The sequence below is a fragment of the Xenopus tropicalis genome, chromosome 3, assembly GCF_000004195.4.
Source record: "Xenopus tropicalis strain Nigerian chromosome 3, UCB_Xtro_10.0, whole genome shotgun sequence".
NCBI lineage: Eukaryota > Metazoa > Chordata > Amphibia > Anura > Pipidae > Xenopus > Xenopus tropicalis.
This window is the reverse complement of record NC_030679.2, coordinates 103,711,545-103,731,270: the sequence shown is the minus strand read 5'-3', so window position 1 is coordinate 103,731,270 and position 19,726 is coordinate 103,711,545. Positions and strand designations below refer to the sequence as shown.

At 36.6% G+C, this 19,726-nt stretch overlaps 1 protein-coding gene across 3 annotated transcripts in view; it reads right to left on the bottom strand.

Moving 5' to 3' along the window:
• Positions 1 to 19,726, bottom strand: part of slc12a1 (solute carrier family 12 member 1) — a 72,682-nt gene that overhangs the window by 26,691 nt on the left and 26,265 nt on the right. For all 3 annotated transcript variants that reach the window (XM_012959480.3, XM_012959479.3, XM_002936567.5), the window contains exons 8-18: positions 17,701 to 17,812; positions 15,537 to 15,664; positions 14,692 to 14,776; positions 13,034 to 13,185; positions 9,091 to 9,198; positions 7,205 to 7,328; positions 6,493 to 6,594; positions 4,875 to 5,030; positions 4,123 to 4,222; positions 3,466 to 3,577; positions 816 to 956 (exon numbers count right to left, since the gene is read on the bottom strand). In XM_012959480.3, the coding sequence (XP_012814934.1) occupies positions 816 to 956; positions 3,466 to 3,577; positions 4,123 to 4,222; positions 4,875 to 5,030; positions 6,493 to 6,594; positions 7,205 to 7,328; positions 9,091 to 9,198; positions 13,034 to 13,185; positions 14,692 to 14,776; positions 15,537 to 15,664; positions 17,701 to 17,812 (1,320 nt within the window). The remainder of the gene's footprint in view (positions 1 to 815; positions 957 to 3,465; positions 3,578 to 4,122; positions 4,223 to 4,874; positions 5,031 to 6,492; positions 6,595 to 7,204; positions 7,329 to 9,090; positions 9,199 to 13,033; positions 13,186 to 14,691; positions 14,777 to 15,536; positions 15,665 to 17,700; positions 17,813 to 19,726) is intronic.

Genomic DNA, 19,726 nt, shown 5'->3' with positions numbered 1-19,726 from the left:
AAATGTCCTGTATAAACATTGAGCTATAGCCCTCATACTTAAGTGTCTGTTTAAGAGAAAATAATTGGCAAACAATAGTTATAAAAAGGGTATGTTTTCCATTTAAATATGTAATAAAGCATAAGGCTGTAGCACTGTGTGAAATGATAATACCCGTGGAATAATTGTTCATTTGTAAACTATCATAACTATTATTTCTTTATTGTGGTAGTCCCCTTGCTGTAGAAAGCAGCAGGCTAAGTAGTTCCTTTATGCAAAGCTGATTGTAATAGCAATTAGAATTACCCATTTACTAAATTAAGACAATTTTGCAACAAAAATGTCCCAGACGGTATAACATTACATGAATTTTAATAATATGCATTATTGGATCGGCAAGTTTGTTTTCCAACATAAAGTCATTTGCTTATTTATTCATATAATGACATTATATGCTGTACTTTTAGCATTCATAAACAAACATACTTGTTTCTGTACATTGACTAAACGTCTTGATGTTGCACACTGTATGCTTTTTATAGGCACCAAGTTAAATGAATTAGCCACAGTCTCCTAACTTTTTGATCAGGATTGTCTACTATAAATATTGCATAATTATATTTGCTGTGTTGTGTTTTCCTTTTGTCTTAACTTAAGTTACATAAGTTAAATTATCTATACCACCTTTACAGTCCTTTGAGAAAATGTTTGTCTTTCTCTCTCTTCTTCTCGGTCTAAATATATATGTTTGTGCCACCACGTTCAGTGTGCAGTATAAGTATGCTTTTACAAGAGCAATAACAGTTTTAACATTTTTGGCCATTTCCGTATCTTACCTGAAGGAGAGTTCTTACACCGTCTCTAAAATTGTCAGCAGCAACTGCTGCATAAAATGCTTTTCTTTTGTTATTTGTTAACCATGTCTGCTTCTTGATCATCCCACTGTTCATTTCTTTTACAGCTTGCTTGCGCGGCCCCTGCATAACACAATAAAGGTTCAGCGAAATGAAAGATTAGCAAATGAAAATGGACCGTTGCAATTGAATCCAATCTTTGGAGAATGTTTTGAAGTCACAACCTGAGAAAAGAACCTGCTATTTTGTTTTATTGCCAACAATGAAGCTCACAGAAGTATGATATTACATATTACTAGCCCATGGTGAACACAAAGTGAAAGTATGAAACTCAGAAGGACACTGGTACTAAAGCAGAATTTATTAGAAAAAGCCTGTTGGAACTTTCTTAGAGATAAGATTGTTGATTTGAGCATCAAAGGAGGAAATGTAAAGGGTTTTTTTTTCAATAAAGACACAATTAGGCCCAATATTTTATGCCCCTCTTAATAATGTAATGTATTTATTTTTTGTGGGTTAACCAGCTCATAAAAAGATTTTTCGTTCATATATTTTAATGTAAATGGCAACAAAAAATTCAGGTACATGTCAGCTACATTTTAAGTACAGGTAAAGGACCCATTATCCAGAATGCCTGGGACAAAGGGTATTACAGATAAGGGGTCTTTCAGTAATTTAGATCTCCTTTCCTTAAGTCTACTAAAAAAACAATAAAACATGAATTAAACCAAATAGGATTGGTTTGCACCCAATAAGGATTAATTATATCATTATTAGTTGGGATCAATTACAAGGTATTGTTTTATTACTACAGATAAAAATTAAATCAGTTTTGAAATTTTTAGTTATTTGACTAAAATTGAGTCTATGGGAGACGGGTTTTCCGTAATTCGGAGATTTCTGAATAAAGGGTTTCCGGATAATGGTTCCCATACCTGTATTAAAAAAAGTCCAGGCAAACAACTAAACTAATGATAGTTATGAGGAAAGGCTGACCAAGCTGGGATGATGCCTTATTCACTAGTAGTTCCTTCCAGAGGACAGTAGGATATCCCATGAGATTAGAAGCAGAGAGGTTACATCAAGATGCAAAAAGGGTTTCTTACAGTGAGAGATGGGAAGTTGTGGATTTTTTCCCTGTAGCGGTACTGGCAGATACATTAAATGGCTTCAGATACTTTCAAAAAAGGAGTTAGATTTCTTTCTAACAAGTTTAAAGAAATGAACTGATTAAAAAGTTGATTTAGGGACTTGCAGATTGGTCTTTTGGAGCCATGAAGGAATGATTTCCTCCTCTGAAAGCTTCATGTGGGTTTTTTGTCTTCTTCTAAACTAAAAGTAGGCAGGATTTACTTGGAGCCCACTGCAGCTGAAGTTTTGACCCCAGACATTTGCTTTTATATATATATATAATGGCTATGTTTTGTGCCTATGAGGTAATTACTGTGGTAATTTGATTATCGTATATGGGACTCTCTTTACTGGTGAACAACCTTCTTAAATTGTTCTACACACAGGAAAGGTTAAGAATCAGTACATCAGTAGGACATCAGTAGTTAAGAATTCTGCAACTGTAAGAAGCAGATTTATCAAAATATGAGTTTAGAGTTTAAAACATAAAATCTCGCCATGTTCTATTTATCAAATGCTGGGTTCTAACTTTCACCCATTAATAAATAGGCTTCTAAAATGGAATAAATAGAATGTGGTTGAGCTTTTATGTATTAAGCTCTAAACTCACATTTTGATAAATCTGCCCCTAAATCATCCAAAAAAACTTAAATTGCATAATCTTATCTTATATATCTTTTTTGTGAAATTTTGTATTTGTAGTGATTCTTACTACCTGCCATGGAAAGTAAGTTTTAGGGCATTTTAGGGCATTTTGTAACAAAATGCGTGCATCAAAACACCCCGTCTGTCATTGCCCTATTAATACATATTTAGCACATGAAGCTTTATTTTTTAACATATGAGTCTGTAATAATATGAAGATACTGTCTATAATTTCTATGCTAATGTAAAATTAAATATTATGTAAAGACTCCAAAAATCAAGGTTCTCCCTGCAGCATGAACCTAGGAAAATTACATTTGGCAGGAAAGGAGCAGCATTGTTTAGTCAGAAAGAAATGCCATGCAAACCATCATGTTTATAAGAATCCATAACTGGTGAGTAAAAGGTCTCTTTAATAAATGCACTAGCCATCATTGAGCGCTTGTGTCCTTTGACTGGGAAAAGAAGTTGTTAATGCTGATACATGAGCCAGTGGTTTGACATAGAGGCATTTGCCACGTCACTGCTAGAACCACTTGACATTCATTGCAGAGAAGCAGATATTGAGTCTTAAGAACTGTGAAGGTCTTATCTAGATAGAAAAATCTATTTTCGGGCCAGATTAAACTGTGAGACGTGTTTTACTTTTGATTTAATGACTTAAATTGTAATCTTTAAAACAACCTAATCTGTTTATTGTTTGTTCAGAATTGGCTGTATTATATTATACAACACAACTTCCAGAACCCATTTCCCAGTAGAAAATTGCAAAGTGAGTGTCACACTCCCTCTGAAACTATGATTAGGTTTAACCCTAGAAGCAAAGCAGGTATCCATAAAGCAAAGCAAAGCTTACCGAAAACACTTCACAACAGATGCACAGCCCAGAGTTCTTTGTGAATGAGTGTGTTATATCAAGAAGAGCTGGTCTTGTCATTGGCACTCCAGTTAAAACGATGCATTGAGGTCTGCAAAGATATTGTAAACAGACTGATTAACAGTAAATTCAATGGAAGGCCAGCCTCAACTCCCAGAATCCTTAGATGGCCAGATAAAGGGCCATTTATGTTTTTTTGGGGCAGGGTACAAAGTTCCAAATACAGGTATAAGCTATTAAGTTTTTGGCACTTTCCTCATAAATGCAGTGCTGTATGCATTTGAGGGGCTGGCTAGGGGAACCATATGGGAGTCCCTCATTTAATTTTTTGTGCGTACCAAAAACTGGTACGCACAAAAACACTAAAAGTTACTGAGGAATATTTTATGCTATTGTAGAAATGCACAGATTTATATCTAACTGAGAGCAAGCAAAACAGCAGAAATAATATTAATTTTCCAAATTCCAACAGTAAAACATAAGAAATGGCATTGTTGAATTTCTGGAGCATTCTGGATAACAGGTTTCTTAATAATACATCCCATTCCTATATTTGTAGAAATCAAAAATTAAACTTAGTTGAATACATGGAGCATTGACTGTGATCTGATGCATTACAATTGCCATTGGACGTACCTGAAGTTTTTCACGTGATCTTCAATGCAGTTTAAACCTAATGCACTGTCCAAGGCATTTTTGAATTGAAGAGCCTGGGTTGATGATCCCCAATTTACATCTGTCCAAAAATTGTTACACAATGCATTCAGTTTTCGTTTTAAAATCTTGACCAAGTAAGAGTATTAGTAGCAATCATAGTTAAAATATCTGTCACATATTCTACTACATAAATGTTAAACTCAATGCCCAAACCTGCATTTAAATAGAACCATGCCATGACAAGAGACTGCGCACTTTTTTAAATAATGGGCGCAGTCAACCATGTTTTCACACTTTGAACCCTGCCTTTTAGCCTACATGAATTGCGGCAGGTCTTTGCTCTCCATTTCAGATCATGGAAACTTGTGGCTGCCCACATAAATAAAGTGCAGAAATGACACATAGGTGCCCACATACAGCTGTTTGCTCTGTGGTATGCGGTAAGGTTAGTGCTGGCATGCACCCACCAATACTGCACTCTGCACCTTGCTCCAAATTTTTTATCTAGCGTGAGGTGCAGAGCACAACCAGACCCTCGTACAGAAGAGCTCTCTGTATGAGCACTAAGGGGATGTGCACTTGTGCCACATAGTGTTTTTCCACTTCTGACTTTGTAAATGACCCCTGTCTACATTGAGCAGTTAATGAAATTACAAAAGCACTGGGGCTATTTTAATAAAGTGAGCATGGTGCAAAGTGAAATAAGGCAATTTTTTCTCATAGAATCTTACCTGGTTTCTTGTATGTCACATAGATGTACAAGAAAAGCTCAATGGCATAAGTGATGAGAGCAGCCCACCAGTTGATGACAAACATCACACCACAGCACAGCATGGCTCCAAACAGGGACACCCACATGTTGTAATACTTGAAAGCAGGCCTCCAGCCTATTGATAAGAATAACATGTCAGCCATGCGAGCTTGTCTTGTCATAACCCATATTTCATTCCAATATACATTCATTACTGAGGTGTCATGGGCAAGGTACAACCAGTTGAACACAGTAAGCAGCAAAGTCACCCAAGTGACATTCTATGACAGAATTTCAACAAACCCAAAGATCTGTACTAGTCAGTAAACTGTATGCATTTGGGTTATAGTTGGATGATAGTTGCATCTACTAGGTAAGGTATATCATGTTACATAACAGTGTAATATCACTTTTATTAGATATCAAAAGAATCAACTCCGGACAAACTACTCAAAAATAAAATATGTAAAGCTGCAAATGCTGTGTAGGATCAGCAGTTTGTTTATATAAGGCAATAGCTTTCCTTTAAAGTCTAGAGCACACTGTGCAAGAGTGCCCATGTTTGCAAGGGATTCATGTGAAATAAAGAGATTACCCCCCCCCCCCGCAAAAAAAGTCTAAATAATCAGTAACATCAGGAAATAGATCAGAAAATGTTAAGGATTATCATTCTGAAAACCACTCTGAACTGTGTTTTGTCAGATAGAATACACCTCTGCCTATAGTAATGGAAAGATTATAAATCAATCTTGGAGTTTAAAAAACATGCAAAGGCACTTGACCTGGAGTCAAGTCAAAGGGTGCTGTAAGTGTTGCCTCCAATGATGGAGGTGGTAATGACAAGGCTCCTGGCAACCTTTGCTTAACTCTTTGTCCTATCATGGAAAAGCCACCTTCATGAGTTCCAAGTTACAGAGTGGCCAAACCACCTTTGTAGTAGGAAATTTGACCAGAAATAAATAATTAACTGATCTATATATACAAGAACAGTAGTCCCTTTAAATGTGCATTCTCTGCTGTAAATACTGATTTTCAGCTACTGCACAGAAACATTCAGCTCATACAAATAATGTACTAGTGTCAGTTTGCTGCGCAGGTTCTTGATGGTTTCTTATATCATTACTGCTCAGTGAATTGCAACTGCAAAAGGTCTCTTCCCATGGCTTCTCATTCTGCATTTTAACATTGTTGGCAAACATCAATCACTTCACAGACTTACAGCAAAAATTGCTTTACAAAAGGTTCAGAACCTGTTTATCCCATCCTTGTTGATGGAATATCACACTCTGATTGGTTGCTGTGGGTTATTAACATAGACTATAGATTTACATTTACATTGCCCCCTAAAAGCTAATTGTAGTATGAAGTTTGGCTAATTAGGACTGAATGTTACAAATGGAGAGCACACCAGAATGGAGGAACTGTAAAAAATTGGGGATGGGGAAACGTTACCAAAAATATTTATGGACAATTGTGATGAAGGTTTGGACATTGGCAGAAACCCAGTTTTCTCTTGTTAACATCTGTATGGTCTGACTGCTGAGGTGCATTGGCTGAATATTGTGCATCACTAGGCAGTTTGGCAGAAGCCCACTCACCTGGGGATTTAGCATATGAAGCATGAAAGCAGGAGAAGTTGATCAAGGCATAAGAAGCCAGGAAGAAGTTGGAAATGATGGGTGCAATTACATTCAGTTCAGCTGCATAAAATAAAGATATATAGGTTTATATTTTAGCAACAAGGTTTAAGTTAGAAAGTATATATTGCTGGATATAAATACATATAGGGTCGGACTGGGGTGTGCGGGGATGACCGGGGCTGCCACCCCAGGGACCCCACACACCCAACCAGGGGCCCCCGCTACCCCTCCACTCGAGAATACATATCTCATACTTAACAAGGTGCAGGGGAGGGTGGTTAGTGCGGGAGTGCCGGCGGGGATCGAATCTGGGTGGAGTTTTTTCCTGCTGTCCTGCCGGCCCAGTCCAACTCTGAATACATATTATTTTGGTAAAACTGGTTATAGGCTTCAATGTACATTAAACTAAAGGCCTGCATGACACATAAATGTTATGTATTACTCATATTTTACTTATTTAAGGAAACAGTCAAACTGTTCTATAGGTCATATTAATGTACAATCTTTAGTTTGGGTCTGGGTTTCTAGAATCCAGCATCTTTTAAAAGGTCAATGAGATCTTCCTCTGTTCAAGTATAAGATCCAGTCATGCATGTATTTGCATTTATATTTAGATCCTTTCCAGTATTAAAGCTGCATGTGTAATATGTTAATAATGAAATATACTGACCAATCAGAATAAATGCAAGCGCAATTACAAAAGTTAGGACGTATCCTCTGATTGGCTCATTATTCTTTCCATGTCCTTTGGCAAAGAAATGAAGTCCTTTGTATATGTTGTCCTTGCAGAGAGCCTGTAGGCAAAACAATACAAACACTTTACTTACTTCTTTGTAATAATGTCTCCCAGTGCTTTATTTTACTATGTCCATTTATTCTCCTCAAGTGACCACAGAAAAGCTGCAGTGACACTTTAAAGTTTATGTAAACTACCATATAGGGGCAGATTCACTAAAGGTCGATAAAACAAGCGCTATTTATAGCATGCGTTAAAAATTTTATCACTTCTTATTTTTTGCAACTTAACGCTCGATTCACTAAAAGGACACTTGTCATAATTAAGAGCCGATGTTCTTTGCGTTATTTATCTCGCGATGAGCGATTTTCTTGCGTTATTTCCCGCCTCACACTATATATTTTGTCGCATGAGATATTAGCACACAATATTACGCACGTAACCATTACTTTCTGAAAACTTCTGTTCTGAAAATGACCATTTCCCTGAAAACTAGAGGATGCATCACTCTAGGGCCAACACATTCTTGGAAAAATCCAACTGCAAACTCCATGTTGTGTTGCCAAAAGCTCACAAACCGCAAAGTACCGCCTACCCCAAGTAGTTGTTAATATTCACACAGATTTAAGCAATATTTTGCCCATTTCACGCTTCATATGTGTTTGTGAACCATGCGTTAGTACTATTTCTATTCACTAATTAACGCAATGAGATAGAAATAATGCATACATTTTTTGCGCATGCGATATGTGTCTTAACGCATGTAAAATGACTTTGATGAATCAGTATTTATTGCATGCTTTTTTAACTCAAAAAAGCATGCGATAAGCGTTATCGACCTTTAGTGAAGCCACTGTGTATACTATAATATATATTATGGATTGAAAATGTAATATAATAAAATAGTATTATAATAAACAATTGAATAACAACTGTTATTGGGTATTGGCTGTCTATGTGGCTCCCCACGCCTGCCCTTAATCAATACAGCTCTGCCGAACACAGGCCGCAACTTCATTAAGTTCCATAAAAATATCAGGAACCTATGGTAATTCATGGAGAGAGGACAATAATGTGCAAAGTGAGAAATAAAATTGTATTTAACCTGTTTTTTCACTTTGCTCTCAATGGTATTTAGCTGAGGGAAGTAAGAACTATTTACACAACTATGCCTGAGATATAAATTCTTTAAAGGGATACTGTCATGATTTTTATGGTGCACTTTTTATTAATAAATCTCACTGTTTAGATAGCAAATAATTCACTCTACCATTTAAAATGTTATTCTTGGACCAAGAAATGTATTTTTTTTATAGCTGTAACATTGGTGTGTAGGCAGCCTGTGCATTGTGCTTTTTAGAAAGAGTCAGTGCTACACATTAGAACTGCTTTCATGTAACCTATTGTTTCTCCTACTCCCACATAGCTGGAGGAGTTCCAAGCTGTACTTGGATTTCTTACTATTAAGTGCTATTCTGATACCTACTGGGAGCTGCTATCTTGCTCCCTTATCATTGTTTAGCTGATCGGCTGCTGGGAGGGGGTGGGATATTACTCCAAATTACAGCGCAGCAGTAAAGTGTAACTTGAAAGTTATCAGAGCATAGGTCACATGGCTGTGGCACCCTGGGAAATGAAGAATATGGGTAGCTCCATGTGAAATTTCATTAACTGATGCATTTTGAAAAAAAAACATGTTTCCCATGACAGTATTCTTTTAAGTAAGCAAATTCTGATTTATACATATTAAGTAAACTTTATAAACTAATAAAAGAGATTGCTATATTTATTGCCTGATTGATTATTTTACATTATGTTACCTGAAATACTTTGGGTGCACTGACAAGTGATGCCAAAGCTGAAGAAAGTGTAGCAGAGAAGATGCCAGCAATAATCAAAGGTCCAAACCCAGACACCATACTCATAACCTAGAGAAATGTACAACAATGAAGCTTGCAAACCAAAACACATTTTAAAATATTGCGAAATACATATTGGTAGATGGAGCACGCCAAGACCACTTCTCCATAAAAATTATATTCTTTATTTCATGTCTCCATTAAAAGCATATAGCAAACAAATTACACCATCAGCTTAACGCGTTTCGTGGCCTGCTGCCACTTCCTCAGAAGCTATAACAGGTAACACCCACCACTACCTTAAATACACAAGTAAACCCACCCCCATGATGTGTGTTAACCCCCAAGGTACCATCTCTATACTATAGATACATATAGGGTATACATGGTAAGTACATAAAGTTAAAATTTTGCTGCATTCTAATCGGGCCTGGATCGGGGGCCATCTTGGATGTGGTAGCACGAGACCCGTGGAAAGTGCTTGGCTCTTGGTGAGTGCTCCCCGTGATGTTATTTACATTTTAAAATATTGTCATGCTATACTCTGATATGATATACTATATAACTGACTGAACTGGGTAGGCCTGGGCTCACAAGTTTCTTACTCATACCCAAAAGTTTGTGGTGGGAGGTAAGGTAGCCATGTGGCACAAATACTCAAAATGGCACTGTTCCTTGGTGAATGTGCTAACTCAGTCCCCTCTATTTACATAGTCACTGGAAGCTATCTTCAGCACAGGCACAAATACAAAGCAAAAAAACATAGGTGTGTTATCACATGGGAGAGGTCTAAATACCCAGAGCTGATGTTAAGGGAACATGTATGGGGTGCATCTTTAAAGAAGGGTTTCATCAATGACCTAGAACTTTAAATAGTAACAGGGATTCTAAATCTGATCAATGATATTTGCCTCTGTAAAGCAGAAACTTGTTTTTCTACTGAATGTGAAGGTTCCTGCGCTACAGAGCTTCCTGGCAGTCTTAAACACATAATGGATAACTTTTATGTATTGAGAAGGCTTGAAGCTATTCTTTTTAATATATATTAATGACCACCAAATAAAACCATGAAAACATAAGAAATTTATTTTACCTTTCAGAGGTTTTTTTTTTCATTTGTACTGTAATTTCATTAATATTATTAATTTCTTTGCCATTTCTAGAAGGGACATATTTAGTTACAGAACAAATACTTCATGTTATAAAAAGAAATTGATCCAAAGCACACAAACACATTTCTCAGTGTGAAGAATATAATGAGACATTGCAATGGGCTGTAAGAGAAATGATCTGTTTATCATTCTAAGCCACTAAATAAATATATTGCTGTACTGCCGTGCATACACTAAGAAAGACATCTTGTAGTTGTCATCACTTCTCTGCATTTATTAAAAAAGATGTTATTGACCTGCAATGGTTGTCTATCAATGGAGCTGTTAATGGGATTCTGTTTATTTTTCCTGGAAACAATGTGCAATTTCAGCAAATGGGATTTGCATGGGATACATTTTATTTATAAAGCACTAGGTAGTAATTTGGATAAGCCCTAATTTTCAGCTATACACACAGCTAGAAGCCTGTCTGTAAATCTAAGGGTAATATCAGTGCTTGTCAGGTAAATTAAATTCAAGGCTATTAACTGGGGGCTGCTCCAGATGCTTTGGTGCCACATTTTTGGGCTCCTTAAATTGCAATGCCATTAACCTTATGGTTCTCAAGGCATTTCAACTGCCCCTGTGCACTCAGGGAGAACTATGACAAACGTTAGTAATCTGATTGAACCCTACCTAATATTGCCAGCATCTGCTATTGGCAGAGCATTTCTGTTCATTTAAATGAGAAGCAAAAGCAAATGGGAAGAATATGTTGACCACTGTGGTACTTCCTGAGATCACTACAGCAGTTGCTGTCAGGAACAATGGGGCCCTATGTCAGCCAGTGCCCTAATCCGCTCAATTCTAACTCAATAAGGTAGACTGGGCCTCTAAAAAGACTTCTACCTCTTCCCCTTTGATTCTGGTTCTGGTGGTCAAAATGCTATAGGCCTAGGGTAAAAGAATGAAATATATTATAGTAAACAATTGAATAACAATTGTTAGGGGGATGGGTATTGGCTGTCTATGTGGCTCCCCACTCCTGCCCCTAATCAGTACAGCTCTGCCGAACACAGGCCACAACTCCATGAAGTGCCATAAAAACCTGAGGAACCTATGGTAATTCATGTACAGAGGACGATAATGTGCAAAGTGCGAAAAAAATCATATGTAACCTGATTAAAACCGTAACACTTTTAACAAACATGAGCACAGTCCAAAGTGAAGTTCATTATTGTGCAATGGAGCAGATACTAAATGTCTACATGTTTATTGTTAGTCCTTCAATGTCTAGTGCACTATAACTATGGATAAAGTAAATCGTTAACATGCACCTTGCTTATATTGAATAGACATGAAATGATTATTCCTTCTTAGCAATATTTACTAGCAATATTTTATTAGCAATATTTAAGTGTGAGAGAATGATCAGCCATATTGCATGCTTCAGTTGAGGAAATCAGATGATACAATTACTCTATTACTGTAGGTCAAGCACTGCTGAGGTCTTTGCCAATATTGCAGGTCTTACTCATGTATAAATATAAATGCTTATATGTTATGTGCTCTCAGCAAGTTATGTCCACATACTATTTTTAAAAGCAAAATAAACAGATGATGAATTACCTATTGTTGAATTTACATTATAGGAATTGCAGAGGAGAGCAGAACAGTGGCAGACATGGGAGCCAGTGGTGCAGCAAGAAGCTTTACCCCAACATGGCCACTGACCAAATTATTTTCCTTGTAAATTAAAGGCCAACTCTATTCTGGTCTAGATGGTATGCTTTTCTGAATTCTCTCTTATCCTTCTTTTCTCCTAATTGGCCTCTTTTTCAATTCCCTTTAGATTTGTTCTATACTCCCCTATTCTTCTAGATCAGGGATCCCCAACCTTTTTTACCCATGAACAAAATTTCAATGAAAGAAAAACTGGGGAGCAACACAAGCACAAAAACTTTCCTAGTATGTGACCAATAAGGACTCAGATTGATTAATTAGTAGCCCAATGTGGCAGACTACTAGGGGGCTCTGTTGAGCAGTACACATGGTCTTTATGCTTCAAGTCGGAAATTCAAAAATTGGCACCAACTGTGAGGTCACTGGGAGCAACATCAAAGTGGTTGGTGAGCAACATGTTCTAGACGAACTATTGTGTATTTATCCTGTTCTCTTACAATGTTATGGGTTGCTTCACCTGTACTGCAGCTTACTGTACTACTGAAGTTCCCTTTTGAAATCAATGTGTTCAGTAGTAGAAGGAGTCTTGACTTTTGCACCATTCACAGTGGTTTGTCTTCCCTTTATATGAGAAGAAGAATCCTGGTGAATGGCTGGATGGACAGAACTGTGCAAGGGAACCAATATCTACAGGGAATTATCCTGGTGGATCAATCTGCCCACAAGTAGAAGACCTTAGAAGCTTACTGTTTGGCTGCAAATATACTCAAATGGCAACTGCTGGCAGTCTACAGGCAAATAATGACAGAGCTGCTTTTTCTTCCCTTGTAAATTCTCTCTGTTTGACATAGCTGGTAATTGTTTTATACAGCAAATTGAACATAATTTTTAACCTTATGATATATATTTTGAATGTAATGTTTGTAATTATTAATCACATTGCAAAGGAAAGAGCAATTTCTTGTATTAGTCATGTGTATAATCAATGTTACATTTAACAAATATGTTGTACTAGAAAACTTACTCTGAAATGAAATAAAAGGCACCTAATATAAGCCATAACACATCAGGAAAGATATGATTAGGTTTACCACAGAATACATGTTTAGATTTTGGTGATTAATACGTACTTGAAAGTTATTCATCAAGCCATAGTTACATGTTTGTGTTTCACAAATGGAAAAATCATAGCCAAGGCCACAGGCCGCAGAACCATTGCACTTAAATGCTGAGGTGATTGTGTCATTCAGATTCCCAGTGGCATCCCGCACTACAGAAGCCGCTATGGCAAGAAAGAGTAGGTTGTAGAATTTAAAAAACAGGTTTCAACACACATCGTCATATATGAATAATTTTTAATGAATATTACGTAAAATGGTCCATGTGTATTAGGTAACTTATCTATTCACAGTTGCTCTAAATATAAGTAAATATAAGTGACCGGTTATGGCTGACTTTAGTCTTAATTTTGCAAATATATGCATTGTACCATATGTATGTGTATTTATTAATCAGCTCCAGTCAAACTATGACATTTAAGGCAACATTACTTATTTAATACATTGCTGGTGCCAAGGGCCATTAATTTTCCAGAGATGATAAATTAGCTAATAACGTGCACAAGCAAGACCCTAATGGACCAGGAATGTGGTATCATCTTGTTTAGAGGAAAGTTAAAAACACTGGGAAGTGGCAATTTGTTAGGTACAACCAGTGACTTAAATTACTTACACTGAGCCCTGTTCTTTAAAAAAAAAACAAAACACAATTTGGGGAATTTTTTTAGCTGAGCGCTGTGTGCTGCCACGGGCACAGGACCATTATAATAATTTTTATAGCTTTACAGTACTGTGCACCCAGCAAGGCAGGCCTGGGAGCAGGATAGAATATGGCAGCATGGTGTGCTGCTGTAAAATACCCCTGGCTGGCGTAAAGGCCATGCTGGCCCCAGAGGCAATAGAAACAATTTTAGTCACTGGGGGTGCCTAAACATTTGAGTTTACCTTCAGTTGCCCATTTTTACAGATTACTGTGACAAGTGCAAATATGATTAGATTCAGATAAAGTAATATCATAGCTAACAACTCAGATTACCATCACATTCAAAAATGGCTTCTAAGATACAAGTAGATCAAGAAAATGCTACCAATCGCATCATATTGTCCGTTATGGAACACAAGTTTGATCCAAGTTGTTGAAACATCCTAAATGGATCACAGCTGCTCTTAACACAGAAGTCATACAGAGGCCATCAGTAGAAACTATTGGTTATTAGGCTTCCAACAATATTAGCAATAATGTCTTTTTCCCTTTCCAGCCCAGTACTAGAACTGCGGCACCCAGTCACCATCACAAGAACTACTGGTGTTTCCACAATTTCCACCTTCCCTAATCTTTTTTTTATATTTCACTTAAAGATCCTATATTTCTCCATGCCATATTTTTCTCACCTCTCCCCCACCCACATTTTGTCCAAATGTTCTTATGTTCTCTTCCCTGTTAATCTTCACTTCTCATCTTTTTACTACCTTTCTTTTCCCTAGTTCCCTACAACTCTCAGCATTTTATAGCTATACCCACATATGTAATAAAAGGCACTAGGTTTGCCCAGGTGCAGTAACCCAAAGCAACCAATAAGATGGTAGCTTTTGAACAGGTGACCAGTAAAAGCTACCTGCTGATTGGTTGCTATAGGTTACTGCACTTGGGCAAACTAATTGCTTTTTTTGTCCCCATAGGATGTTAAAAGAGGCTGGGAACTAAGCTCCACAGATACTTAAAAACTTACCTGCACAAATAGCAACTCCCAGATAGGCAATTGTTGTGATCAAAATAGCCCACATTGTTCCTTTTGGGATAGCGCCTTGAGGATCCTTAAAAGAATAAAAAACCTCTTAGCAATAGTGTTTCTATTTTCAGAGAGGCTAATAAATAATACAACAGACAAACAACAAAGTGTTATATAAAAACAACTGTAGGACAAGCCATTACAGAATGGAACCTGGTGATGAATGAAGACACGTAATAAAAACATGACAATGAAAAACAGCAAACAGCACTGGCAACCAGTATGGGTAGGATGCCAAACAAATTATCAGAACTGGTCAGGTCCTACAAACTGCTGTGCCTATAAATCATGTACAGAATTTTCTATTTTAAGTGAAAACACATTTGTTCCTTCTGTGCCTACAGATTTACATTCCAGCCTTTCAGCTATTGCTAAATTAGCATCACTTTGAGCCTAAATAAATTATAATTTTGTGAGCAGTGATACAGCCCAAGCCAGTGTGGGGGAGAGAGTAAAGTTGGGGGACATATTATAGACAACCCTACTATCTACTTATCTTTCTGGGATCAATTATCTCACTAAGGATGATGTTCATATGATGCTTAAAACTGCAGAGCTCACTACTCCTTCTTACATGTTTTATATTTGTATTGCCATTATTATTAAGTAAATTAGACCAAGTTCATGAAATCTGTTTTCTTTTTCACTGTTTATTGGAAATATCACAAATATATCCCTTTTACCTACTAATGCATTATAAACACTAAAAAGTGTATGCTGCATCTCTTCCAATATTTCATTTGCCTGCAATTCTACATGATTTCATAATTTACAAGAAAATGCACCTTTAAATCACCAGAAATGTTTGCCCCAGCGAGAATTCCAGTAGCAGCAGGGAAGAAAATAGCAAATACTGAAAAAAATCCTTCTCCGTTCCTGAAATCTGGTCCGAAGTTTTCAGCAAATATTGTCGCTGTAATTAAGGTAGAATAAATGTTTTTTACACAAAAAATGGCCACATAAACATAATGATCAGGGGAATGTTGTAAAGCTGAATTATAAGGAAGAGATGTAAACTAGGTCAGCTGCTGTGTTTGTATTCATTATTCACTCAATGGATTTGGTTGATCGGCAGTTATTGTCCTATGTATAGTAACAGCCCTAAAAACAACTGTCAGTATGTTTTATTAAGTTTTTCTATTGTTTCTAGATAATTACAAATTTGAGTGGATTTAAAATGAACATTTTTTAAAATTCTATGCCAGAATGTAGTAGCTCTCAAAATGCTCCACTTTTCTAAAGTAGGTCTATTAATTTTTCAGCAGTTAAAATTACAACCTTAAGATCTAACCATCAAACTAAATTAATTTCTACCCTACCTGGTCCCAAATGATCAGATTACTGCACCTTTTGCTTGACACCTTTTTTTTTTTAATGTTAAAATTGGATGAAGAGAAGACGTATGACAGGCCCCATGGACAATATATGTGATGGACACTTTTCCAGATCCTTTCTGCATTAAACTTAAGTGAAATTAAACTACAGTGAAACCTCAGTTAAGTACCTTGATTTTAAAGCAGAAGGAACAGTGGAATCACTGGGGGTGACAAAATGGCACCCCCCACCCAGTGACTGATGCCCCAGGCTGATGCTCCTATGAAGGCTAGTGATCCTCTTTCTTTCTTGTCCTTTTGTTGCGTTCTCAGCACAGGAGATAGAGGCTTTTCACTCTACTGCGCATGTGCAGCCGGCGCAAAGAAAGAAGACAGAAGAGGATCTCTCGCCTGCATGTATCCTGGCCTGGGGTTTTTTTTACTAACAGAAGTACCAGCCTGGGTATCAGGTAAGTGAATGGCCGTTTGTCCTCTGTGAAATTAAGAGGTTTAAAATACTAACCAGATGCATTCTCTGTCATGGTTCTGCCTGTAATTATTCAGTTCCAATAGGTCTGCACTTCATACAGCCATGCACAAATCTCTTATTGCTTTAGTTTGTGCATCTGACTGACCTGCCCATGCTGTTCCCTAGTTTAACACTAATGCTGCACTGCTTAACCCCTGTCATTAACACAGGAAATCTTGTATTTCCTAATAAAACTGACTCTTATGCTTCTAATCTGAGCACTTGAAGAATAAGTTGCCTTAACACATTTCCCTGATTTTACAATTTCCCAGATTTTATAAAAGATTTTTGCGGTCCCCTAAAAAAGGTATAATGGGGGTTCCAGTGTACACCATACTATATTTTACATCATCCTTAATAGCATTTTGGGGGCCTGTTGGATAGCTTTAAGAGCGCCTGAATTTCACCTTTTGAAACAGCTTTAACATGATCTCTGCCCAGCAACCGTCACCTCACTTTGTAGAATATGCTCTCAGCCACACAGTTTATCTATTTCCCCTGTTCCCCACATCTCAGCTTTTTCTGATTTTTGATTCTTAAAATATTTCTTGGAGACTACATAAAACAATACATGCAAATAACTGGAGACTTATATTTGCCACAACTGCACTCTTTCAAACACCTCCAAAGGAAATGCCAATACCTATTATTGCTAAAGATCCTTGCTGTTCACAGAAATAAGCAGCACACACTTTGCAGCAATTATAAATGGTTGCACATCTCCCAGTGTCCTTCTATATGTTAAATTACCTTGTATAAAGCAATACTGGCTAGCACTCCATATAAGATGAAAGCCTTTATTGCATACCAAGGTCAGAAATAAACACCCTTACTTACAACTTTTCTACCACTTAGACTGTTGTTTCTTGCTGGGAAACTTAAAAATATCTCTACTTGGTAAGTATTGAGAAACTACATTGCATTAAACCAATTAAGAATAATCTGGATTCCATGATGTAGGATTCACCTGACACAGAAAAAGTCCTTTTAAACATTCTTCTCAAGCAACTGCAGAAAATAAAATTGGTTGGTTCCCTTGATAAACATCAGAACCCAAATCCAACAACTAAAGGCCATGTGCTAACTTTGTTATAAATAAGCACTTACCCTGGTAATTAAAGAAGCCCTGCGCCCTCTTCTCCTTGGTGGTTGGAATAACAGTCCCAATGAAGAAATTTACAATTGCAATGAGTAGGATAACTAATAGCACAACCTGAGCCTTTAGCATAAAAGAAACATAAGTTAGTATATGTGTGTTTGCTGACCTGCAGTAAATTATTATGGTTTCAGTTTTACACAGTTAGCTAATGGTATATTTCTTGGAAAACAATTTGTAGATTATGTGGGAGCCTCAAACCAAATCTGTACAACTAAATCACATTTTACCCATTTGTGTATGTTTGGGGGCACTCAAATATAAGTTTAATAATGGCATACTCCCATTTATCCCTATTTAAAGGACATGTAAACCCTACACATTAAGTGATTAAGGGGATGCTGCAGCCTTAGTACAGTATTAACCTTTGAATAACAGGGGTGGCAGGTATTTAAAGTTTTCAAAGAGGCTGTTCACTGATTATTTTTTTCTCTGGAGGGTTTATATATCCTTTAAGTTGCTGGAGGGTTTATATGTCCTTTAAGTAGATCACAACCTGCACTGGAGCTTACCAGGGTCAAATCTAATGCATGGCCAGGGGTGGATTGGATGGTAATGCTCATGCCGCAGCAGAACTAATCGTATGTGAAATGCAAGTGCTGTTTCCACTTTACAATCATTAAGGCAGTATAAAGAGGATTTGCCTTTTCCATAATAAACAACAAATACAGTTTTATTTTGAGTATTTATTGTCATAATGAATGTTAGTGTTCACTTCATTGTCATAGTAATGTTGTGTTATTTAGGAGTTTCAAACTTCATTGTTTAGGTTCTATGAAAAATGACATTTAAACACAGCTCATATACATTATAATATAACACATTACATCAATCATTTTATTTCCACGACATTGCACCCTGTCCCACAATATAGTGCCTTGCGGGTCCATGTTTTTTAAAAGGTTTCAATATTGAAAATAATAATGTGGAAGGAAATGTTCATAACCGCTGAAGGATATACAGTATCTCTACATTTAACATGTTTTATGCACACATCATCTATTAAAGTTTTATGTTAATATTCATAAACTTCCAGAAACCATATGGAGGAATTTGGTTTGAAAAATGCCCAAGGAGAAACATGGCCAGAAGCACTGACAGTATACAAATATATTGACATTTCATGTAATGTAGGACAAATCGTACCAGGTGTGCATTTCCATAATAGCAGCCTTTGGAAATATTCATGGAGAATTAGGTATAAATGTTAGACATTAGTGTTTCCATATATCTTTCCTAGTCATGATATATATATTGATTGAGATATATATATATATATATATATATATATATATTGCCATGTATAATTTAATATATTTTATTACTCTCAGCTAGGTTTTAGCTTTTTTTTGTTTTTAATACATTAAAATTACTTATTTACAGGATTTCCTTTTTTTATAGCTACTGACAGTTTCATCTATGTTTCTGCACAGATCTCTGGCCTGAGATTATCAACCTTTGGCCCACCACCATTTGAATTACAATTCCCAGCATCCAATATGAAACTAAAATTTAGCGATAGCCAGACAGCTACAGGATGTTCTACCTATGATTTTTTGCAGGTCACATGATTAGTTATTGATTCTGTAAGGTAATGCAGATCAGAATGGTTGATGCTGCACAGTATGTAATCCTTCTCAGCCCATGCAGGTTTACAAAATATTATACAAAATATTGTTATTATATACAATTTATTTTTCAGCATACATAATACAATCATGTTACTGGGAAGAGCTAATAGACCAATGTGTTTGTATGAGTCTCCAAAGCAGAGCTGCTCACATACACTTATGCATTCGGCTCTTGTAACTAAAGCTGCTCCCATAAAAGCAAGCGCAGCTTGCGTGAAAATATGCCTTACGGGGACATAAACATCTGTGATTCGCACTATGTGTGTTTGTGAGTAATTTTATGTACTGTCATTACAATCTACATTATAAAGAACACAGTTTTGACCCACATATACTCTGACACTTC